At 55.3% G+C, this 24,765-nt stretch overlaps 3 protein-coding genes across 3 annotated transcripts; all 3 read right to left on the bottom strand.

Moving 5' to 3' along the window:
- Positions 1–1,507: 1,507 nt before the first annotated feature.
- On the bottom strand, positions 1,508–9,527 carry FAM50A (family with sequence similarity 50 member A). Its single transcript, XM_045845423.1, has 13 exons — positions 9,186–9,527; positions 7,686–7,770; positions 7,485–7,584; positions 7,077–7,222; positions 3,832–3,914; positions 3,643–3,709; positions 3,437–3,498; positions 3,070–3,146; positions 2,628–2,682; positions 2,348–2,396; positions 2,178–2,248; positions 1,946–2,056; positions 1,508–1,769 (listed from the first exon to the last, which is right to left on the bottom strand). The coding sequence occupies exons 1-13, from the start codon at positions 9,294–9,296 to the stop codon at positions 1,761–1,763; spliced, it is 1,026 nt and encodes a 341-aa protein (XP_045701379.1). The 5' UTR covers positions 9,297–9,527; the 3' UTR covers positions 1,508–1,760.
- A 620-nt stretch (positions 9,528–10,147) lies between these two features.
- On the bottom strand, positions 10,148–16,239 carry GDI1 (GDP dissociation inhibitor 1). The gene is made up of 11 exons (XM_045845496.1): positions 15,961–16,239; positions 14,663–14,770; positions 14,418–14,517; positions 14,142–14,276; positions 13,480–13,678; positions 13,082–13,213; positions 12,467–12,566; positions 11,865–12,036; positions 11,415–11,559; positions 11,246–11,300; positions 10,148–11,156 (listed from the first exon to the last, which is right to left on the bottom strand). Exons 1-11 carry the CDS (start codon positions 16,003–16,005, stop codon positions 11,004–11,006), a joined length of 1,344 nt encoding a protein of 447 aa, XP_045701452.1. The 5' UTR covers positions 16,006–16,239; the 3' UTR covers positions 10,148–11,003.
- Positions 16,240–16,707: 468 nt separating this feature from the next.
- Positions 16,708–24,311, bottom strand: ATP6AP1 (ATPase H+ transporting accessory protein 1). Its single transcript, XM_045845495.1, has 10 exons — positions 24,110–24,311; positions 23,737–23,863; positions 21,305–21,379; positions 20,833–21,026; positions 20,292–20,332; positions 19,381–19,466; positions 18,715–18,953; positions 18,070–18,117; positions 17,749–17,983; positions 16,708–17,562 (listed from the first exon to the last, which is right to left on the bottom strand). The coding sequence occupies exons 1-10, from the start codon at positions 24,253–24,255 to the stop codon at positions 17,353–17,355; spliced, it is 1,401 nt and encodes a 466-aa protein (XP_045701451.1). The 5' UTR covers positions 24,256–24,311; the 3' UTR covers positions 16,708–17,352.
- Positions 24,312–24,765: the final 454 nt, after the last annotated feature.

Genomic DNA, 24,765 nt, shown 5'->3' with positions numbered 1-24,765 from the left:
GCTGGGAGAGGTCCATGCCCTGCGAAGCCTCTCAAAGAATGCAGAAGGGGGTTGGTGCAGAAGGCCAAACAATCCCCTCTCCAGGGTTCCTGGAACTGAACAAAAGGTCCTATTGAGGCTCACCAGACTTGTTCGCGACCTAGGGTCAGGCTTGGCCACCCCTTCCCTGCTGTGCCCGAGGTGCTCTGGCCCTCCTCCCTCCTCCCAGTGATCCCAGATGGCCACATCCCAGACTCAGGGCCTGGGGGCCTGAGAGCTCCGAGCTGCCAGCCAGGCCTCCCCAGGCTGTGGCTGAACAGGACACAGGGGCCCACCTGTGGGAGGAAAAGGGCATAAGGCCTCTGTGCTCAGCAAAGCCCACACATTCGCCTGTGAGGTGGGGCCACAGTCAGAGCTGGGAAGCTCCCTACCAGCCAGGAGCTGTGCCCTGTCCCCTCCAATTGGTCTCAGGCAAGGGGAAGAAGGGCAGGAGCAAGTTGTGGTCAGCTTGCCTTCCTCAGCCTCCTGGAGGCAGGTTGGCCTGCCCCAGCTTACCCAAGGGGAACTAGGGAGCACCCACCCCTAAGTCAGATTCCACCCTTGGGGCCATGAAAGCAACCAGCCCCAGGGCAGTCTGCCACAGGGCATTCACAGCAGTCTTCCCATGCCGGGAGTAAGGAGACATGCTGGGAAGGGCCCAGGGCAAGGACGGCAAGGGTGGGTTTGCATAGCTCTGATAGCGATGTTGGGTGGCTAGGAACCACAAGACAGCCCTGTTCCCTATGGAATAAGCAGCTTGGAGACACAAGAGGAGCCCAAGGACCTGGGAGGGAGGCTTACAGTAGAACGCCCCTCCCGCTTACAGCAAAAAACCACAATGCCACGTAGGTGCACTGAGGAGGGCAGGCTGGCTGCGGGCACAGCTGGACATGCCGGGGCCCTTGTGGGTTGCAAATGCCCCCCTTCTCCCTCCACAGACCCACATCCCCACCCATCCTCTTTCACCGTCCCCCTACCACCAAACACACACTTTCTCGCCAGACACCAAGACCACAAATATTGTATTATTGTATTATGTGAAACTTCTAGAATAGGCAAATCCATACAGACAGAAAGGAGATTAGGGGGTGCCAGGGGCTGGGGGAGAGACTGCTAATGGGTCTGAGGTCTCTGGTCGGGGTGTGCTAGAAGTATTTCAGTACTAGACAGAGGAGATGGCTGCACAACATCGGCAATGCACCAGGCACCCCTGAGTGTGCACTTGCAAATGGCCCAAATGTGAACTTGGTTATGTGAAGTTTATCTACAAACATGTGTCTTTTAAAATATAGAACACAGTACAGGTGCTCTGACTCTGACATGTGCATTTCTTTTTTTTTTAAGATTTAATTTATTTCTTTTTAGAGAGAGGGGAAGGGAGGAAGACAGGGAGAGAAACATCAATGTGCAAGAGAAACATAGATGGGTTGCCTCTCATATGCACCCGATGGGGGTTGGGGGGGGTGAGAGAGCAAACCCACAACCCAGGCATGTGCCCTGACCAGGAATCAAACCAGTGACCTTTCACTTTATGGGACGAAGCCCAAGCCACTGAGCCACACTGGTCAAGGCCATGTGCATTTCTTTATCGTAAAAGAAAAAAGAAGTAAATGACAGCATCAGGGGCAGGGGATGATCGGTGACGTCACAGGAGGGAGGAGTCGGGCATCTAGAGTCCTGGAGACCCGGGCAGTGGGCAGACTGGAGGGAACTGGGAGAGTGAGCCTGCCCCACCTGTGCATTCACCGGATCTGGTGTGAGGACAAAGGGACAGAAAAGTAAAGCCAAGCTGAGTGGGGGTAGGTCTGCCCATCACGTGTGGTCCTCTAGCAGAACAATGCAGACCACCACCCACCAGGCCGGCTCCCACGCCCCAGCTCAAACTGACTGGCCCAGTCCTGGGGCCACCTCAGAGGGGCCTCCTTACCGTGTACTTGTCCCACTTCTTCTCGGGGTCGTATGGTTCCCAGCGGCTGGCAGGGAAGATGTGCTTGTTCTTCTCATACCAGCTCCTTAGCACCACCTTGCCCGCGTGTGACTGAGGAAGGGAGAAGAGCCAGGCCTTGTGGCTCGGGGCCACCTGGGGGCCTGACTTCTCCACTTCTCCTTCCCTCCACTGCTCTTTCCTCCCCTGGCCCAGCATCCCAGCACCATTGCACCTCATCCTTCTCCACAGTAGCATCGCTGAGCAGCCGCACGTCATCATGAACGTCGAAATTGAAGAGCGGCCCTGCAGGGGAGAAGCAGCCGACTCACCCTCAGGCTGCTGCCCTGATATATTGGGGGCAAGCTGCTGAGGAGGGGAAGTGGCAGGGCCAGGCACACTCACCACTCTTCCCGCGTGCCTTGGTGACGATGAAATCGTAGAAGCTGTGGTGCTAGGGACAGAGGGCAGGAAAGCCATGGCTGATGACCCATCCCAGCCTCTCCCACATCCTTGCCAACCCGCAAGCTGGAGGCAGGCACAGTTCCACACACTGTACCCCCAGCCCAGGCCGAGGCCCCAGAGCAGAGCAGAGGCTGTCCCACAAAGCCCCCAGCATGCCCAAGCTCACCACCCCTCCCACTGCCACCCTGCCCAGGGCTGTGGGAAGAGAGAGGGGACTCACGTGGGGTATGATTAAATCCTCCTTGATGTACATGAGCTGCTCTACCCCTGCTGACCTGAGGGAGAAAGGCAGGAGGGTGTGGATGGATGAGGAAGCAGCCCGCCAAGGAGACCAGTGCCAGAGCTGGGAGACAACCCCAGCTGCTTTGGGGCAGGCTGCGGGGTTGGGTGAGCCCAGGCGTAGCACCCACTGTACTCCATCTCTAGGTTAAAAGGCTAAGGCCAAGGCTCCCACCTGAGCTGCACAAGGTGAGAGGAATGGAAGAAGAGTCTTGACCCTCTTCTTAGGAGCATAGCACCAGTATGCCCCCTTCCTACTCAGGGAGTAGTCACCCTTGTGTGCCACAAGCAGCAGCCACCATGTGAGGGTTCTGGTACCAGGGCTGGAACTACAGGCTCCATGAGCACGCACACACATGCTCACACTGACTCATGAGCCCTACCTGAGCTCACTGAAGTCTTTGCGCAGGATCTCAAGTGCCTTCTGCAGGAACTGCTGCATAGTGTTGCCTTTTTTCATCTGCATGAATGGGCCGCAGAGCCAGCACCCAGGATGCCAAAGGGTTGGGAGGGAAACATGAGTCTGTGGAGAAGGGCTCTCAAGAAGGCCCCCTGGCCTCCAGGCCCCTGCCAGGGACCCCAGAACCCTCACTACCATCGCAGGTGGCCAGGCTCCCTTCCCTGCTCCCCTCAGGATCCACAGAGGCCACCCCATGAAGGGGCCTGCTGGGTTCCAAATTCAGGCTTGAAGCTCCTCCTCATTGAATCTTAGGAACACAGGTAGTGGGGTGCAAGCCCCGCACTACCCACCTTGACTGTCCGCCGGTGCCCAGAGCCATCCCAGTAACTGAAGGTGATTTCAATCTCCTCACCTACAAAGCAGAATTACCACTTGGCCTCCAGAACCACGTGTCCCCAGGTTGCACAAGCTCCCTGGGCTCAGTCCCCAGCCCCGGGCTCTCACCACCCCAGCGCCCCAGACTGGGCCATGCAGGTCCCACTTGGTGAGCACTCACTCTTGATCTTCTCCTGCTTGGCTTCCCATTCTTGTCGCAGCTCTTCCCGGAGCCGATTCTCCTCCTCCTGGGAGAGGAAAGGGATATAGGCGGGAAACTCAAGGCTGCTCAGAAGGCACACAGGGCCCTACTCCCTGAGTACAAGTCTCTGGAAGGTCAAGGCCAGGTCTGGGGTCATGCTGCCTTTACCTCGCGGTCACGGTCAGGTAAAAAGCTTGTGTCCACATCTGGGTTCTTCCCCAATTTCCTCTTCTTCATGGAGATTTCTGGAGCTAAAGGAAACACAGGCATCAGCTGCATCCTGGACCTTTATCACTCGGGCCTCAGCTCAAACGCCACCTCCTTGGAGGCTTCCTAGGCCATCCTGGCTGGGACACACTGCCCTCTGCTGCCAGCCACAGCGGCCTGCATTGTCCTCATCACAGTCCTTAGGTCTATGGAGACCTAAAAAAGGCACCCTTACAGGGGAGCCTTGACCTTGATCTCTACTGCCAGCAGATGGACAGAACAGGCGCTGCATTCTTCTCCCATCAGTTGTGACCTAGAGTACCTTGAGGATTTTTTTTTTAAGTTTCAAACATTTATTAATCAGTGTAAACCCCAACAGAATACACCAACATGATTCCATGTATTTGGGGAAAATATTTCCTGGTTAAGTGGAAAATTGTGCGGATGGCTTCTGGAAGGCCTTCATTCTAAGCAGCTTCATACTGAAACATTTCATTTAGAACTCTGGACCTTCTTTCCTCAGTTTGCTGTAATATACACTCACTGAGTAGAACTTACATTGCTCATTGGGACCCAGCTTGTTCCAGGGTTCTGGGTTATTCTTTTTGTCCCAACAGACATCTGGGTTGAACAATGTCAGGCATATGACATACTGCACTGCCCCAGTACCTCCAGCTCCAATAAATACAAAGAGGGGGATCAACCGCTACTGGGCCCAGCGTAGCAGCAGCCCCAGGTGCGGTGCCCCAACTTGGACTTGGTGTTGGAGCCGCCGGTGTGCTGGTTGGGGAGTGTCGGCTGGTGGGGCAGGCATGTGATGGACACACGCTTGGGAGCCTGGCCCGCACCATCTTTGTGTTCTCTCTCTCTGCCTTGCGCCAACAGGCTGACTCCAGCATTTATTTGTTAACTCCAGGTTCCTTCCCTTCCCTTCCCTTCCCTTCCCAGAATTCCCTTCCCTTCCCTTTCCTTTCCTTTTTCCTTCCTTCTTCCCTAACTCCCTTCCTTCCCCAGGTGAACCATATCTACATTGTCCCTCTGCCCCACTCGGAGGATTGGATGGGTAGGATTCGCTTTGGATGGGTAGGTCCCCCTCTGCACCAGGAGCTGTGCTCATCACAGTCACATATCCGATGTCTCATCTAATCCTCACAACAGCCACAAAGGAGCATGGCATTCCTTTTCCCATTTGAGAAAACTAAAGCCCAAAGTCCCATGGCTACTGAGATCAAAGCCAATTAGAAGAAGGGAAGGAGAGGCCAGCTTTGCTGACATCCTGGACTCTGGGACTCACTTTCCCCCATTAGGACATGGATGAACTAGAATGTGTAGTTGCTTCTCATGCACCCCCTACTGGGGACCTGGATCTGGTCCACAACCCAGGCATGTACCCTGACTGAGAATTGAACCAGCAACCCTTTCAGTTTGCAGGCCGGCACTCAGCTACTGAGCTACACCAGCCAGGGCCTAGAACAGTGATTCTTCAACTTGTTGGTCTCAGTATCCTTCATCACTCTTACAAGTTACCACGGACCCAAGAGAGATCTTGTCTATGGAGGCGATAGCCATCGATACTCACCAAATTAGAAATTGAGCCTGAGAAACACTGAACACTCTAGAACAGAAAAGCAAGCACTGTTACCTGTCAGAGTAACGATGCCATGTCACGTGGCCTCTGGAAAACTCCACTGCACATCCATGAGAGAGTGCAAAAGGCCAAGAATGCCTTTCATGATTATGAATGGTTTTGACTTTGCAGATCCCTCAAAAGGGTCTCAGAGACCCCCAGGGGTCCTGGACCACTCTTTGAGAAACACAGACCTAGAAGACAAGCCTGCACTCCAGCCTACTGCTCCAAAGCAGGGTTTCTAGGGCTTGGCTGCGCATTAGAATCATCCAGAGTGTTTTTTAAAAAATCCCACACTGGCACCCCATCACCAGGTCCCCAAACCAAAACCTCTGGAGGGAGGGAAGCCCCAGCGGACCTCTGTGATATACAGTGAGGTTGAAGGCCTTCTCCCAAACCTGCGCTGTCCAAAACGATGGTCCCAGTCACACGATGTGTAGCTTGTGTGATGATATACTGATGGTAATGTTTTAAATGCCACCAAATGCCACTAAATGCTTTATGTTACTAAGGAATACTGAGAGTAACTTCACTCATTTCCCATGCTTTACTGTGGTTCCAAGAGGCTCACAGGCTTTTCTCCTGACCACCTCAGCCTCTCCCATTAAAGCTGTCACACCCAGACTGTCACCACACTGAACAGTGCCACCTTGAACCATTCCTTGGACATCACGCTTTCTAAACCAGCCTAGGCCTGTCACACTGTACCCTTCTGAGTCCTGAAATGTGCCCCTCCTGCCACTCCACTTCGAGGCTCACTCATTTCTCAACTCTATACATTTCTGCAGCCCTCTCTCTGGATATTATTGAAATTCCCCTCATCCTGATGGCCCAATTCAACTGTCCCCCATGGGACACTTTCCCTGAGCCCTGGGTTGGCCCAGGCCCTGGCAGATTGCATGCTGAACCATGTGATTCCCGTAAGAGAGATAGTGCCCTCCTTTTGTCCGCCTACCCCGGCCCTGGCCCAGCCTGGAGCAGGTGCATGGCACATGGGGTCCCCATGCTGGCTTCGTCCTCGCTCCCCAGCCTTCCCAAGTTGTCCCTATAACCTCTTGTTCCTTCAGCTGAGAACTGCACTGCCCAATTAGTAGCCACTGAATTTCTGTAGCTGTGTCAACTTACACTGAAATTAAATAGAATTTAACAATTTGGTGCTGCAGTCACACAGCCCATATGCTCAATGGCCACTTGCCAGCACAGACACATACATTTCCATCATCATGGAGAGTTCTACCAGCCAGCCTGACCTAGACCATCCTCTCCCCACCTCGGTCCATCCTTCATGGTAACTACAGCAGCTTGCTCTGGCAGCCACTCACACTGGAGACCCCATGCCCCTGTATGGGCACCACACGGCTGCCTCTGACTCACTATGCCACTGAAAGTGAGCCCCACCCTAACTCAGCTTCACACACAGTGCACACTTGGCCCTTTCTCTCTTGCCTTGACATGGGAGGTTTGGGCCCACAAATGCAGTGGGCAGTCAAGGCTGGGTGGTGAGTGCTTCTTCACTCTAGAGCCAGGCACAGAGCACTGCAGGCAGGGTCCCTCCCTGGTGCCCCAAGCCTGCCCTCACCTTCCCTTTCCAACTCCTCCTCATACATGGCCTCCTCCTCCTCCTCCTCGCCCACCTCCTCTTCTTCATCCAGGGTGAAGGACAGGCTGGAGATCTTCCTCTTAGCCTCCTTCTTGCGTTCCTTCTCTCGCAGCTTCTCCAGCTTTCTGCCAAGGTATGGATAGCCGTCATACACCGCATCCTCACCCCAAGGCCTCTTCCCTGACCCAGAAACACCTATGTGCTCAGTGTGGGGCCCACGTTGTACAGACCCTGAGGAGTCCTACTGCCCTGGGTCACTTCAAGATCATGGGCAAGGTTTGATTAAGACACAAGGGTACCCCTTCAAGATACAGGAACAGCCTGACCCAACCCCAAGCATTAGCTACATCTCAGAGGGCGGCTACTGGCGGGGAGGTGAGGACTCACAGCTGTAGCTCCTTTGACTGCTCCTTCTTGGCCAGCTGTTTCTCGCGTTCCTTCACCAGTGCTTCCTGCTTGGCCTTCATGTCATTTAGGGTCACAAGTCCTATGAGGCCAGGAGACATGGTGGTAAGGACCAATCACCCACAGCCAGTGAAGCAATAGGCCTCTGGGTCCAGGAGAAGGGAACATGCATGCTTTACTTGCCTACTGTGCTGGACTTGAGCTCCGCCTCCACAGCATCATAGTGTGCAGAGAACTTCTTGTCAATGTTGGATTTCATTATGTTCTCCTGTAAGCAATAAAAAGTAGCAGTGAGGGCCACCCACCACCCCACAATGGAAGTGGGGACCTGAGCCTGGGCTCCAGTCCCAGATCTGCTCCTGGCCTATAATGACCTTGGAGAAAAAACGCCCTCCTTCCTCGGTTGATGGAAGGTTCCACAGGGCTACAGGGGGCTCTTTCAGTGCTGAGGGGAGTCAAGTGGGGTTCTTTCCCTGTGACCTCTGAGCTGCTCTGCCCCCCCCCCACCTTCTGCTGAGGACCAGGGTCCCTCAGTAGCTGGAGCCACAGGCTCTACCTGGCTTTGCAGTTTTCCATACCCAGCTTTTATTTTATTTTTTTAAATATTTTATTTATTTTTTTTTTCAGAGAGAGAGAAAGGGAGAGAAACAGCAATGTGTGGTTGCCTTTCATGTGCCCCCTACTGGGGACCTGGCCTGCAACCCAGGCATGTGCCCTGACTGGGAGTCGAACCAGCAACACTTTGTTTTGCAGGCTGGCACCAGTGCACTGAGCCACACCAGCCAGGGTTCCATACCCAGCTTTTAAGCTGAAGCTCTGGAGACCCAAGCCAAGGGGTGACAGGAGAATGAAGATGGCCAAGGGGCCTAGTCCTTCACCGAACAATGTTGCTCCCTCTCAGCTCCAAATGTTGCCAACAGCTTCCCCCCAGGCCTCCTCACTCTGGCTCAGCCCCATCCCGTGTAGGTCCCCTCTCTGGCCAGTGGCCTCCAGAGGAGGTGGCCAGAAGAGAAATGTACCTCTGGCTGGCCAGAGTCAGCACCGAGACAAAGGGGCGTGAATTGAGGCTTCAGCAGGACTCAGCATGGGGCCACTTCCTTGTACTCATCTTCCGTAGTACCTAAGGTAGGAGCCCTCTCGTCCCTTGTGTCCTGAATCCACACTCTTCCAAAAGAAGTCTCCCACAAAGGCCCACTCCTTCCTTCCTGACTTCTCACTGAAGACCTTTGTGAACCACTAGCACCCCTGATGCTCTTGTCTACCTTTGCTGGGGCACAAAGGGCTCTGGAAAGAGCCTCAGCAAAGGGCGGATTGGCCAGGGCCTGCCCTTCCTGGTATCCATTGGCTCAGGACAAAGACCTCATTCTCAGGGCTCAGGAGCCACAGCCAGGATGCCCTGTGCCTGTGAGGTGCTCCCCATTGTGACCAATGAAACCACTGACTGTTGCTTCCTCCAGTTGGAGGCTTGTGGTAAGGCAGTTGGGCTCAGCCTTCCGGGCCCATTTTATAGATGAGCAGACTGTCGCCGGCTCGCTACTGCCCCTTGCTGGACACCTGCGAGCAAGGGCCCAGATCGGCTCGCCGCCCACGCTCTATGACCGCCTACCAGGGTTGCGCGGGGACCCAGTGGACAGGGGCAGTGGGCAGTGCGCATGCTCTGAGTCGCCCCGGCCCAGCCCGCACCTCGGCGATCCGCTGCTTCATCTGCTCCATCTGCTCGCGTTGCTTCTCTCGCTTCTTCATCAGGTGCATGGCGCGACCCGCCTCGCTCGCGGCGCCCTTATACTGAGCCATGGTGGCAGCAGCAGCAGCGACAGCAACAACAGCCAGGCAGTCAGCGGCTCCGGTGACCGCGGCGTCGGGCGTCGGTGCAGTCAGGAGACGCCCGCGCGCGCTGTGACGTCGGCCACCCGGGAACGCGCGGGTGCCCCGCCCCAGCACGTGACTGCCGGGCGCCCTACGGACCACCGGCGGCCGGCTTAGTGCCCCCTCTGTTTCCCGCCCTCCGTTTCGACTCTCTCCCCTCCTTACGCCCGCTCTCTCGGTTCCGCGTCAATTCCTCAACGTTAACCCGAGGACAAAGGCCAGGTTCCCCAGTCTTACTTCCTCCTGTTGATCCTAAGGCTGAGCATCCGGGCCCTCCACTTCCTTGATGTTGACCGGGCCCAAGGCCAGACTGCCGCCTGCTGCTGCCCTGTCTGAGGCAGCTCGTTTCCCTTGCTCCCACCAGTTTAACCCTCACCCAAGACTGGACCCAAATCCTCCATTTCCCCAGACCATGACGCTACGGCCTGGGTCCCCTCTGCCTCTTCTTCCTTGACTTGGAGGAGAAGACTCTGCTCCCTCCCCTTTAACCCCCACCCCAGACCCCTCTCCGTTTCACACGGACACCCAATGGTTGCAGTCCTGGTGCCAGCACTAACTGGCTGGGAGGCCCTGGGCAGGTTAATGTGACCTGTTTCCTCTGTATAAGCCCTTTCAGTTCAGGAGCTCTTTAATTCCCTGATGAAGAAAGTGACCTTTTTATAGCCATCAGGAGCCAAGCTAAGCCAGAATCCCAAACTCATAGGGACAGCATGACATCTCAAGAAGCCAAGGCCCCACCCAGTGCCCAGCTTTTAGAAAATAAAGCTGAAGATCTGGGCTTAGGTTTCCACACAATTTTATTGGGAGGTTTTGTTTTCTGTGAAATACACTAGAGGTTGGGGAAGGGCTCATTCACTTTGCAAGATAAGGGTTTCCCACCACTAAGGGAAAGTCGTGGAGGGGGGTACACTGGGGGTCTGGATCCATTTTCCCACCTCCTTCTGCTTTGCTCACATTTCTCTCTCAGCAAGTACCAAAAGACACAAACACAAAGACACAAAGAAACAAAAACAGTAAAATCAACCTCCAACAGGGCCACACCCAAGCCCTTTCCCCTCCGGGCTGCCTAGGTAGCCAAGGGAGCTGCTCCACAGCCCCCTGCACCACAAGACTGCAATGGAGGGGTACAGCACTCCCTTCTCAGACAGGGTGGGCAAAAGTTAATAAATTAGAATAAATTAACGGGGGGTGGGGAATGAAAGATGAAACTTTGTGCTGGGAGGGCCCCTTCTCTCCAACACACAAGAGACTTGGTTGGGGGGGAGGCAGGGGACATCTCCAAAGGCCACTACAGTGGGAGGAAGCGCAGTGGGGGCAGAAGTCAGCTTTTCCTCCACGTTCTTCCCAAACAGAGCAGAAGAATCACTGGTAGGGGGAAGAAACACATATAAGGAGAGGAACCCTCTTTTCCCAGGATAAGTAAGGGCCAAGAAAGAGAACGCTATCCAACCCCCGCCCCCCATCTCCCAAACCATCACTAAGATTAAGGATTTGGTCAGTGAATCAATGAGGTGGGTGACAGGAATGTGGTGGGGGACGCAGAGGATGCTGGAAACAGGGGTGCCCAGCCATGCCCGTCTCCCTAGCTCTGGAGAACAGGGGAGAGGGTATCCAGGGCTGGGGGAGGGTCAGCAATCACTGGTCAGTTTCTCCAAAGACATCATTCTGTTTGCGCTTCATGTTCTCAAAGTCAAAGGCGGAGCCTGCCATGCGCTTGTAGATGTCTTTGATGTCATTGCATGTTGTCTCAAAGTGTGTGGTGGCATCATAGGAGCAGGAACAGAACACCTGGAAATGGTGACAGCCAGGACCCAGGGTGAGTTAGGCAGGGGCCCTGGGCAGGCAGCCAGGAACCAGGGCTGAGACAGGCTGCTTACCTGGCTCTCGGAACCATCGTCGATGGGCTCATACAAGTCACTGATGGCCACAAACCTGAGGGGCAGATGGAGGAGAGGGGACAGGCCTCACAACTAGCCTTGCCCTTCCCTGGGTCCCATCCCCCAGTCCTTCAGCTCCTTGGCTCCCCTCCTCCCCCAAGCCCCTCACTTCTGGTCAATGGGCTCCAGCAGCTCCAGGGCCGGCTCAACCTCCTTTTCAGGCTCCGTGGTCTCCACTGTGGTGCTAGCAATGGCGATGTATTTGCCCTGAGCAGCCACGTTGTGTGCATAAGAGATCATGCACACGTAGATGTCTGCCAGCAGGAAGCAATCAGTTAACATGGGCACACAAAGGGCTCCTGGGGGTGGGCTCAATTTGGGCCTGCCTGCCCCTCCCCAGCTCCACACAGCAGGCAGCATCCAAGCTGCCATCCTCATGAAGGGGAAGAGTCCAAGCCGCCCAATCCCTAGAGCTTCAAGTCATGGTGACTGTGATTTGGGTCCCTGTTCTTCCATGGAGGGATCAGGCAGAGAGCCCCAAGACTCATGAGGAGAGGCAGAGTCACCCCAAAGACAATAATACCCTGAAGGACATGGCATAGGGCTTGGCTTGGCCTACCTGACTTCCTGTTAACCTGGTTCTGGGGAATGATGATTTGGCAGGAGTTGGCATCATTGGTGTTCTTGATGGGGTGGCTAAGGATACAGATGATGCGGATAACCTGGCCAGCCTTCCGCACACGGTCTGGAACGTAGCTGGGGTCACAGATCAATTGCTTGCATCGGGCCACCTGTAAAAGCACCAAAAGGCCTTGTCTCTATCCAACACTCCCCTAGGTAGTCATGGGGATGGGCCCACAGCTAGGGCTGGAAGCTCCGGCAGGCAGGGCGCTCCTCCAAGGTGTCACCACTGCCCCTCCTGTAGCGTACTGCTTCATCCTGCATCTCAGAGACACCCTACATGCAGGACTGGGTGACCCCCTTTGGCTGAGACACTGTGATCAGGGACATTCTTTGGACCAGTGACTGACATAGCACGTGGGCTTTGAGAGATACCTCTCGCCAACAGGAATGGCTATGTAGACTTCTATAGTTCCAGTGCCCAGCCCAAAGCCCTCAGAACTGAGTAGCGGCAAACCCAGCAGAGCCAAGATGACTGGGAAGAGAGCCTCTTAAGAACTCCACCCAGACCATCATAACTGCACTGTGGGGAAGGCTTACCTCTCCCTCAGACTTCACACCCACCACCTTGCCGTTCTCCATGATGATGTCATCCACAGGTTTGTTCAGCATGTATGTTCCCCCATAGATGGCACTCAATCTGTGGTGGGGAGAGTGATGGTGAAGGATCCCACCCAGGAGACCCCACCAATGCTACTGCATCTTCCCCCCCTCCATCACTGGGATGCAGAGAAGGCTACCCCAGGCAGGTAGAGCTCATGAGACCTGATGGTTCTTCCCAGATCTATCACCCAGAATATCCTGCAAAGGGGAGCCTAAGGGTGGCATGACAGCACAGCTCCTCATAGAAATGGTCTCGGGAACAAAATGGAGGGCTCTGGAGAAGTCTTGACTCAAGGTTCCAAGTACTCTAGTGCGGTCATAGTGCTGCCTGACTCAGGCCAGGAGCAGAGCAAGCCCCGTCTGCAGTGGCCTGGCTCTAAACTCTGCATTTCAACACACTGCTGCCGCATCCCCATTACTGAAGGAAGATGCAGAGTAAATGAAGACCGCATGGCTGAATATAAAGTGCTATGAAAATGCTCAAAGGGGCCATTCCCATTCTTGGCCCTGGTCCTACTCAGTACTGCCAACTGAAAGAAGCCATGCCCTCACCTCGCAAAGCCCTGAGGCAGCTCGCCAAGGCCATAGAGTGGGTATAAATACGGGCTCTTGCCATACCGGGCCAGGGACTCGCTGTACAACTTGATGCGGTTGATGGTCTCAAGACAGGGCTGGTCCAAGTAGCTGGAGGGACAGGGTCAGGAGAAGAGGCTCCAACAGCAGAATCCCCAGTTCACCCCCACCTAGGCAACAAGCCAGCATTCCCCCACCCTCAATGGCCTGAGGAAGCCTATGGGTTAAACACAGGGAATGAATGGAAAAGGCAATAGATGAGCGTGTGGCTGAGTTCAAGAGATGTGCACGGTGGGCCGAGGGAGCAGCAGGCAGGAGAAGAGAGGGGAGGGTGCAGGCCAGGCAACATGCAGTGTGCCATGCCAGTTTCCCCTCACTCATCAGTGCGGTAGAGTGCCAGGGCGTGGCCAGTGAAGTCAATGACGTCCTGGCCCAGGTCGAACTTCCGGTAGACTTCACGCATGCTTGTGCTCTGGGGGTCGACACCCTCAAAGGTCTTCGGGTCATTCTCATCAAAGTTTGCCACAAACACTAGGAACTTGCGGAAGCGCCGTTTCTCAAACATACCCATCAGATCTGCAGAGGCAATGTGAGGAAAGCCTTCGCACCACAGAACATGAATCTCTCCTTTCCACCAGGCAGGCCAAGAAAGCAGGTTCCCTAGCTCCCAGCTGAGTTCTCCCGTTAACCACTGTGTGAACTTAGATTAACCCCTCTGACCTTCTCAGCCTCAGTTTCCCACCTGTACAGGTTCAGAGGGCCCTCCCAGTTCAGACACAGGAGGATGTTTCACTGGTCAGGTGGTGGAGTCCCTGTCAAAGGCTGAAATTTTTCAAGAAGGAGTCCCCGCTCCACATCCCCTCTGCATGTGGACTTCCCTCACAGCAACCCATGTGAGGCACAGTCTGGGTCAATATTGGGAAGACAGAGCAAGGGGCTTCTGGTACTACCAGGGGATGTGACTTTGGGCAAGGGGCGCCCTGCTCTGAATGGATGCCCCTACCCCCATGATTCCCTGGCTCAGGGGACCCACACTCACTAGAAGCCAAGGCTTCAGTCTCAGTGGATGGCACTTTGTAGATCTTGCCCCCCTTGTAGACAAAGCTGCCTTCTACCACCTTGAAGTCCAAGTAGCGAGTCACCTCTGTATACAGCAGCATCTTTACCAGCTGTCCTGCAAGTCCATGAGGGAATGGCAACATATCAGCATGGCTCCCTCCACAAACTCCATCTGCTCTGGCTGCCTTTTTATGAAGCCTGACCCTTCTCTGGTTGTCCCAATCACAACCCACAATACCTCCTTGGTCTCCCTCACCATTGGCCATGAGGAATTTGGGGATCAGGTCAACATTCCAGTCTCGGCCCCGGCCCATTGACTCAGGTGGCCCCTCCAGCAACTGAAAACGCTTATACAGCTATAAGTAGGAAGGAGAGAAAGAGAGGTATCTCTAAGACCATCCCTCCCTCCCCCACTCCCCCTTTCCCAGAGAACCTAAGGAGTGCTTTAGCACCCTGTGCAAACGGTTAACAAGGGATGGGCCTGGGCTCAGGTGGCCTCACCTCCTCCAGGGGTGTGATAGAGGAGCTCTCACCCCCATAGTAGGGGTTCCGGTCCATGTGCAGCACCTTCTTCCCGTTCACAGACATGATGCCTGACAGGATACATTCCTGGGGAAGGGGCAACATTTGCTGCACTTCTGCCCACATTCCCACCAGTAACCCTTGTTCCCCACCCCAAATCAAGGAGGAGAGCAAAGCTAGAACTCTGCACCAATGGACGGTTCCTTGCCTCCTTTCACCCTCTGCAGGCCACCTCACCTAAAATTGGGGGGCAGTGGCTTCATCTGATCACAGTCTGCTTTATAACCTTGTGGGGCAAAGAGGTAAAGAGAAATAACAGAGGCATAGAGGGAGAGCATCCAGCAGACACACGGATGGACTATCAGCAACTACCACGCCAAGAAAATTATCTTATCTACATAGAGCGTAGGAGGACAGATAAGACACAATGAGCCACAGAGGAGACCCAGCTGGACAGTGAAGGGCCTGTAGAAGAAAAGGGAAGAAAGGCATAGGATGGTCCAGGAATCACAGGCCCCACCCTGGGCTGCTGGCTCCTCCAAGTAGTCCCTGACCCTGAACCTTCCAGCCTGGGCAGGGGCTTCTGCGTCAAGATCAAGGGAGAGGAGTCTCTTAGAGGAGTGGTCTACCAGGGTTTGAAGGAAGGGGGAAAATAAACATCCTCACCATTCACTGTCAGTAGCCCAAGGACAAAGGCTGAAGGCACTAGTCAGCCTGAGAGCTCCAGGGGAAACCAGGGTGGGGTAGCGGGAATGTGGTCACTGCCCCCACTGCTACTCCTTCTGGAACATTCCCTGGGTCCCCAGGCCCCATAAAAACCTGGGAAAGCAGGATATGGGCCCACCCTGGTGAGGCCCCTTAACCCGCGGTCCTTGTACTTCATCCTCACCAGGATTAGCGCAAAATAGGAGGGGATGCTGGACCGGCCAGAGGTGCGGGCGATGTGTTGGGACCGGTATCGAGGGGTAGGCACTGGGGGGATCTAGGGCGGGGGGGGGGCATGCAGGCTGGGATGGGGAGGACAGAAAGGGCCGACGGTCGGGGCCTGGGAAGTCAAGGGGGAAGGAAAAAGGGCGCCGTTTCTCAGAGAAGGGGCCATGGTGGTGGACAGAAGCCACGTCGTAAGGGGGTGGGTGGGCACAGGGCTGTTTTGGGGGGGACCCGAGTGCAGGGGGCGGCAGCACCGGGGATGGCAGTGACAGGATGGGGCCGGGGGCGGCAGCACGGCAGGGAGGAGGGGGCGATGCGGGGTTCTAGGCGCCCAAGGCCGCACTTACTGTGAGGCCGGTGCCCAGCACGATCACATCGTATTCCTCATCCATGGTCAGGCCTCAGTGCCAGCACCGTCGGCTCCTCCTCCTCCTTCACCACAGCCTCCGCCGCAGCACTGGACCAAAGATGGCGGCGTGTTGGCCACCGTCAGACCCCTCCGCCGCGTCAAAGAGTCCCGTCCCCTCCCTGTGCTCCGCAGCGCAAGGTCCGGGCCACCGCCTCCCCAGCTGGCCTCCCGGGAGGGCCGCCAGTGCCCAGGCCTCAGCACCAGTGCAGCTCTGCTCTCTGAGAGGCCTGAGGGGAGTGAACCAGGGCGGGGAGGGCGGGGCAGTCCAATGGCCAGTGGTGCTGCGGTTGAGGGATCCGTGCGCCGGCCTCCTCGCCCGCCCCGCCCTTCGGGATGCTTAGCGCGGCCCCCAGGGCCAGGCACACGCCCCTGCGGCAGCAGGGGGCAGTCCCAAAGGGACCTGAGTGCTACTTTTGTCACGGTAGTAATCCTCAGGTGCTAACCACCCTGGTCCTTCCTGCCTGCGCACTGCAGCCCCTCTCTACCCTAGCCACTTAGGGGACCACCTTGTTAAAGACCCACTGCATCTCCCCTAGCTCCCTGAGGCAGTCCGTAGACCCCAACAGGCCTTCCCGCCTCCCCCTTGGCCTGACTTGGCTTCAGCTACATCTGGGTGGCTCTCAGGAAGCCCTCAGCCAAGTGCATCCCTCCTGTCCAGCACAGAAATGAGTGACAAGAGGCCAAAGCATAGCGACTCGTCTTTATTTTATTAGGAAGGAAACCCACAGTGCACCCTAGGCTCCTGCTAGGCATTCCTGGCAGGAGCTGCCAGAAAACAGTGAGCACACCCAGCCCACCTGCCAAGGAGGTCCCTTCCTTCTCAGGCCACAGAAATAAACCCCAGAGTACTGCTTATTGTTAGCACATCACCAAAAACACCACCATCCAAGTGGGAATCAAAAAGTACTTCCACCCCCCAACTCAGGGAACATCCAGCTCCTGGCTGCAGCAGGGAGCCTAATAAAGCCTGGGGAGGGAGCACTCGCTACACAAAAGCACTGTAAACAGCAAGGGGTGATGGTGGAGACATGAAAATAAATAAGGAGAAAAGGGGAGGTGGATGGGGCTCTAAAATTTATGTCCCCTCCCCTCAAAATCTGGGAGATTTGTCTACTATCTACGTAGAATATGTACACCTGTTGACAGAGATGGGGGTGGGCAGTCCCAGGGAAGTCCCTCAGAGGGTTGAACAGGAGCAAGACAGGCTGAGGGGAACTGGGAGTTCATGCTATGGTAGGAAGAGAAGGAATTCCTTCAGTCCAGCATGCCTTGAGGTGAGAAAGTGACAACCTGTACACCATCACACCCTCAATCCCCAGTGGTTACAGGGTCACACAATCTGGGTCAAAGTGATGGTGGGGCCCTTGTGGTCATCGAAGCGGTCCATGGTCTTGAGGCTCAGGATCATGTGTAGGCCGTAGGTGAAGATGAAAAGCATGAATAAAGAGGTGAGCAGCCCCATCCAGATGCCCGGGGAGAAGAAGCCGGCACAGTCACTGGCGTAGGAGAACTGCTCGCCTGTCACATTGAAGGCCTGGATCTGGGGGACAGAGAAGACCACACAGCCCCACACAGAGGGAGGCCCAGTAAGGGCTGAGGTTCCCAAGTTACTGGGCAATGCAAATCTCATGGGATGGGAGCCCAAGCCCGAAGACCAGGCCTCCACTCCCTCCCCTCTCTACCAGGATCCTGCTACCTCCAGCCTGGGCTCCTCTCTGTTCCCTACCTGGAAGTCCTGAAGAATAATATGCCAGAGAGAGGGCTGGGAGCTGCTGGGCACAAGAAGACTGCCCTTGTTGTTAAAAGTGCTGACGTACTGGCAGTGGAAGGAGTAGATGCTGGGCCCTGTGATCTGGGAGGCATTGAAGTAGACTACAGAGCCATTGCTGTGGATTTCAAGGCGCTCCATGGTAAACCAGTGCCGGGCCGACACTGGGTAGAAGCGGTTTGCCAGAATGAACCTGAGGGAGGCCACAGGGGTGTCAGGTTGCTGAGGAAGCCAGAGCCACACCAGTCCACCCACACTTCAACCGCTCCTCGGACTCACTTGAATGTCACTGTGGTACCAAACAGTTGTTCATAGGTCAGCGAAAGCCTGCAGGACCAGAGTAAGAGGCAAGCTGTTAGGCTCTGAAAGGGCCTTGGGCATCTTAGATCAAGGTGCTCAAGTCTGCTCCTACCTAAGCTGCCTGGGTCCTCGTAGCCACCTGAAGAGGTAATGCCCCCACTTCACAGATGGGAAAACTGAGACCCTGTCACATTCTAGATCAGGAGCCAGTATGCAGGTCACCCACCTCCAACTGAGGGCTCCTTCCTCTGGCTCCCCTGAAACCACTGCCCCTCCTCCTTTCAGCTCCCCCTTGGGGTTCTTGAGGTGCCTGGGTTTGGCTTTGGGAGTGAGGGCGGTCTCTCTCGCCACACAGGGAAGGTTTGGGAGCCCCAGAACTTGCTCAGGCCTGGTATGCACCATAGTGCAATCTCCTTGAGTCTGCTCAAGGGGGAGGCATCAGGTTCCCAGGTGACTGGGCAGTATTAACAGCCAAGGTTCCAGTCAAGGACTAGAAGGCACAAGGAAACAGAACTCTGAGCAACACTCACTTTGAGGGCCCTCCAATAGCCCCACCCCGTGACACCAGCAGCATTCCCATGGTGAACACACACCCACCTGAAGTGACAGGTATTTTGCCCTTACCTGGCAACAGAGTCATTCCAGAAGGAGCCGGTCAGGTTGAGTTGCTGGACCCCAAATGTCATGGGGGTCAAGTCTTCCCAGCGTTCCCCATATTTCACTGAGAAGTTCTGGGCCCAGAACAGGATCCGGGGGGCAGTGTCATTATAACTCACAGGGGGGTGGACCACAGTTGACACTGGCTGTTTTTGCAGGAGCTGGCGACCTAGCCCTCCTGCCACCATGGCTACATCACGGGCCACCTGCAGAAACAGCCCACGAGCCTTCTCTCAACGGCCCTGGGAACAGGCCCCAAACCAAGTGGCCTGCCCTCACTGTCCCTCTCTCCACCATCTGTAGTCCCACCAGTCATACTCAGAGGCCCTTCTTCCCAGAGGCTTCCTCCGGCTGGCCCCTCAGCCTTTGTGACATTCCCAGCCCCCCGCCCCCCAACTTAGGAACACTTGGACTTACTGTCTGAGCATGCCAGCCCATAAGACTGACAGGGCCCATGGAAAGCCACCCTGGGGAGGAGTAAACAGGACTTTACAGTTCATGTTCATCCGCCAGACATTGGCCCAGGGAGGAGCTGGCCCCTGCTGAGGCCACTTGGAGCCACACCCCCTCTGGGCCAACTCACCATGTAGCCTCTGCCCACACCTCCCAGAGCCCCTGCAGCAGGGCACGTACCCTGGAAGGGCGGACCGCTGTGAGGGCCGCTGTGTACGGGACATCTTCAGACTTGAGCATGCTCAGCACTTGCCCAATGATCTCATCTGTGGGGCAACAGGGAGAGCAGAAAACCAGGTCACACGTAGACGCTCATAGCAATGCTTCCCATGGCCTGTTAGAAACCATCTGACCTTCACACAGTAGAAGCCAGCAGAGGCAAGGTTGTGCACTTCCACATACCACACTAGCGCCCCTTCTTGATTGAGCACCATGAGGTCACTTCACTGAAGTGGGAACCGCCAGATGTCTGCACCGTGAAATCCCCCCACCCCCAGCAACTGGCATGTCCTCTGTAGTGGGACACTGAGACCCTTGAAGAGTCAGCTCCCCTCAACTTTCAACTAGTGTTTTCACTTTCCATTGAGGATCCCTAATAGCAGCTGCTTCTCATCCTGCCCACCCCTATCTCCCCTGGGACACCTGTGGCCTTGGTTGTCAACTCCCTAATGCCAAACCCTAACTAAAGTGAAAGAAAAACGACAGATACGAGAAACTCCAAACCCACCCTTAGGAGGTTTCCAATGACCTTTTCACCGGGAATGACTGACTGTCCTTTATAGCAAAAAGAACAAAAGTCTTCAGAACTGTTTTTTAAAATGTTGTCCAAACTTTAGGATTCACGCTGCCTGAATGGAAATCAGCTCTAAGGCTTCCGTATGGAGGACCCCCAAGACAACCTGAAATCTCTGCCAGGAAGGGCCCAAATGAAGATGAGTGAGGCCTGAGGGCCAGCATTTCCCTGGTCAGCTGCCAGTTGCTCCAAGAAGCAGGAGAGCCGCTCTGGGGTTGAGGAGGGGCTGTGGGCCAGCTCTCTGAGGCAGAGGGCTGGATGAAGATGGAAAACGTGCACTCTCCCTGACCCTACTTACCATTGCCTGTGAGGACTTCCCTGGGTGCCATTAGACCCGAGCTACGGAAAAGACAGAGTGTTAGAGCCCCCACAACCCGAAGAGCTCTCCACCACCGCCGGCCACATCCCTTCTGCCCCTCTAGCCTGTCCTCCACTCAACGCTGCCATCCTTCCCTGCTAGCCCCGTTCACCCAGCACACTCTAGCTGGGAGCTCTGGGAGCCATGCTCACTGCTCCCTCTACATCTTTGCTCACCTCAGGACCCTGCCTGGAATCCCTTGCCCCCGCTTTCACAGTCCCACTCGTGTCCCTGCCACCTGCTGCATGAAAGGGTCTTGGCTAGGTAAGATGGAGCCCATGTCCACCTTGTCTCTGGAGGCTTAGTTCAGTGCAGGGCACCGACTCCTGAGTCACAGCCCAGCCGGAGGCCCTTCTGGCCTCTTCTGGCCATACAGGGCACCTTGTGGAAGGGCTTCAAGGTTCTGAATGGGAGGACTGTCGTCGTTGACTCAGTTGTGCTACCAGAGCCCAGAGCCTCAAGGCTGAAGGCTAGGCCATACCTGGCTGTGTAGGGCAAGCGGATGAGCAGCAAAGCTGGGAGGCTAGCATTGAGCTTTAGCTCCCGAAGGGTGGCCAGGTCCACGTGCAAGGGGCTGGCCCCAAGCTTCTCCTGAAGGTAAGTGGTCAGAGTGCTGACTGCATACCAGTCAACAGCAGGAAGCACAAGAGAGGAAGGGGCCAAGTCCAGAGCATTCTGGGGACAGAGCATAGGTGGGGGATGAGTTAGCAAGGGAGTAGTGGGCCTGAGCCAGCCCCCCAAACCACTCTGGCAGCCTTCCTCTGTCAAGCCACACCCACATAGGAGTCTCATTCGGGACCAGAAAGAAAACATCCCACACCCCTGGCCCCTGACACTCAGGCCTTTCTATGCACAAAGCCAGAATCTCTGGTCCCTAAGGGAACAGTTCTTATTGTGCTCGGGGAGGGGGGCAGAACAGCCCCCATGATCTGTAGCTGGGAGAGGACTCTTACCTCCAGGTTAGAAAAGGTGCTATCCTGCTTGTTCCCAAACACACCACCATATGCCGTGAAGTCCTCGATGCTCAGCTAGTAGGGAAGCAGGGAAGAGGGCCTCAGGAGGTGGGCCAGGGCCAGAGCAGGGGGCAGACACTTTCCCTGTGTGTTTGCAGGGCCCGCAAAATCTCATTTAGAGTCAGATTTGGTTTGGTCAAAAGAGCAAGCAAGGGCAAGGTAGGGGTGGGGTTGGGGTCGGGATGGAAGGTTCTTTCTTTTCTTTAGCACCCTCCTTGCAGGGGGAGGGTTAGAAATCATAGAAGGCAGTCATGGGGTTGGGAGGAAATCTGTGGGCAGCTGACTTGTGGTAACCTCAGGAGTAGGAGTCAGCTGCTTGCCTGCAGACAACAGGAACTGGGTAGGGAAGAAAGAAGCTAGAGGAAGGGACTAAAGGAGACATTTAGAAGCATTTACTGTATGCCCCCCAGCCCTGATAAAGGGAAGTCAGAAAAAAGAAGAACCCGCATACCAGTTGCAACAGCTATAGCCACCTATGTCCAGTCTGGATGAGATTTTTTTTAAAGAAGGGTGAGAAGTCTCCCACCCCACCAGGTTTCAGTGGAAGCGGAGAGACAAATGAAGATCTTGGAATATGCTGGAGAAAGCACTTAAGTCTCCTGAGCTTTCCTGACCACAGTAACCCCGACGCCCATCCCTTTTCCTCTGCAACCTAGAGATGCCCTTCAACTCCCACCCTCTACCCCAACTCCCAGCTTCCTCTGGCTTTTCCCAGTTAGGCCTGGAGGCAATCTTAAACAGTTTCCCTAATCTCATTCTGTTTAGTATACACACTTGCCCAGCTTCTTTTCCCTCCTGGCCAGGAACCCTGACCTTGTTTGGACACCTGGGCTCTCCTTCTGAAAGCCTAGAAACTGCCACTATCTCCTTATGCCACTCCCTGCTTGAAATAACCCAAGGCTCCCTACCACATTTAGAACTGCAACCAACCCATTCCTCCTCATCTCCGGGCTACCTGGCTCACCATCTCCTACCCCTTCTCTCATTCTCTGTACTCCAGTGATACCAGCTCTTCCATGGGCTCACCAAGAACACTCCTTGTCCAGGGCCTTCGCACCTGCTGTTCCCTCTGCCAGGAACACCTTTCCCCCACAGCCACATGGCTCTGTCCCTCCCTCTGTTTAGGTCTCTGCTCAGACACCACCTTCTCAGTGAGCCCCTGCCCAATCACTTTTATCTCAAACAGGGATGTCAGTCACTCTGTCCCCTTAGCCTGCTTCTTTTTTCTGTAAACACTATAGCACTGACATTATATAAGAACTTAGCATTTACTTGTCATCCTCACATGAAGGTCAGCTTCCTCAGGGTGAGGGCATGGGTGTCTCCAACACTTAATAACTGGTACATAGTAGGCAGTTCGTATTTGGCCCGTGGATGAATGCCATAAGACAGGGATCCAGCAAGGTGTCTTACATGGATATTAAGAACTGCTCCTCAGAGCCCTCTGATGAGGGGGTATTTCCATTTCACAGGCGCAGAAACTGGCATTCACAGATGATTCCAAAGACTGTTAAGCAGTAGAACTAGAACTGAGTTCCAGTCTGACTACATTATTTACCACCTTCTGGAAGGACTACAGGAAAGTGTGACTGCCACAACCTGCCCACAGAGTGACAGAGCAAGACTACAAGGGGCATGAGCCATACAGGCCAGGAACAAGGAAGGGACAAGCACAGGCTCGATAACTTCCCAAACCTACACTGCCCTAGAACCTTCTCACGGTCTAAATGCTTGGTTTGGGAGCAGAGGGACATGAATGGGAGGGGAAACAGTGTGCTGATTATGAGCACAAACTGGAAGGGCAGGGGATTGACATCTGACAGACTCAGGCTAGGGCCAATTTTGCTGTGCAAAAACCAACCAAGCATTTCACCCCTACAAGCCTTAGTTTCCCTGGCAGTAAAACCAAGATAATGACATCAGCTTAGTACAGTGCATAGGAAGCACTCAGTAAGTGATCATTTTGAAATTTCTATGATCATTACAATTAGAATCACAACTCTGCCACCCATTAGCTGTGTGACCTTGAGCCAGTCACTTCCCCTCCTTGGGCATCTGTCTCCTCATCTGTAAAGAGGATCAATAATCCCCACCGTGTAGAGTAGGTCAGATAAGTGCATGGTACTCTGTAGGCATCTGGCCTCTGACCACTTGCTTCCCCCAATCAAGTTGATGCAATTTCTGGGCCCCCACTATTCCCATTGAAGCTTCTTATGTAGGCCTTCCCCAGAGAGGAGCCACACCTCCCTGCTGTTGGGACAAGGTCATTGAAGCTTCCCTTGGGGAATGGGCTTCATTACACTGGGGGCGGGGGGCGCGGGGGGCCTGCCTGCCACCTGATGACAGAGGGAGAGAGGGCTGGGGCGGCGCACCTTGTCCTGCAGGAACAACAGCACATTTCGAGGGCCCAGCTCCAGGGCGGGGTCTAAGTAAGTAGAGAGCTGCAAGTCGCTGGTGATGTGGCCCTCATGGGTGTCGGTCGCAGGAGCCCACAAGTCCCTGCCAGTGGACAGAAGAGGTGCTGTCAAGTGAGAGTGCATGGCTTGAGATTCAAAGCCCGTGAGCTCCCACCTTGATGAGTGGGTCTGGGAGCTCTGACCCGGCCGACTGGCTATCGGCCGTCGAGAAAGGGACAGTCCCCTCTGGCCTCGGAGCTTCTCGCCGAGCACAGCCAAGAGTCGGACGAGGGTACCCTAGCCCCCACGGTGCGCAGCACAGCCCGCCCCAGCCCACCATTCCGCTCACCGGTCACTCGACCACAGCACCAGCGGCACCTGCTGCTCCGTCGCTGTCGCCGCCACCACCAGCAACAGTGACAACAACCTCATTTGCCAGAAAGCCGGGGCCCGCCTCGTCCCCTCCCGCACGCAAACCGCCACTGTCGCCGCCATCACAGCTTCAGCCTCTACAGCCTCGTCCTCCACTGCCGCCACAGATCAGGTGACCGCCGCCCCCGCCCGAGCTCCACCCCGCACCACCATTGGCCGAAGTGCAGGCCTGGGGCCAGGACCACAGAAGATTGAATAAAGCTTATGCCACTCACAGCCGCTCCTCTTCACTGATTGGCCATACATGTCTTCAGGTGCGCACGCTCCTTGTAGGAAAGGGGACGGGTCGAGCTCAGTCTGCTTCCAACGCCACCCTGCGGAGGGCTGCTGGCACCTACGGGACAGGTGGGGCGAGACTAGCAGGGGGCCAGGGAGGGCTTCCGCTCCACAGGTCTCCACACCCACGACTTCGCCCATGTTTTAATTTTTCTGCTTAAAATTTAAAGAGTGGAACGCCTGGAGAGGGCATGGAAGCGCCGTACCCCTTCTCCATATTTTGCCCTATGCATCTCTCCATCTAGCTCTTCCTGAGTTGCGCAAGAACAGTGATGCTGGCAATTCAGATGTGCCAAC

The sequence above is a fragment of the Phyllostomus hastatus genome, unplaced genomic scaffold (genome assembly GCF_019186645.2).
Source record: "Phyllostomus hastatus isolate PE091 unplaced genomic scaffold, TTU_PhHast_1.1 phas_contig_471, whole genome shotgun sequence".
NCBI lineage: Eukaryota > Metazoa > Chordata > Mammalia > Chiroptera > Phyllostomidae > Phyllostomus > Phyllostomus hastatus.
The sequence above is the reverse complement of the archived record's forward strand: the minus strand, read 5'-3'. Positions and strand labels throughout refer to the sequence as shown.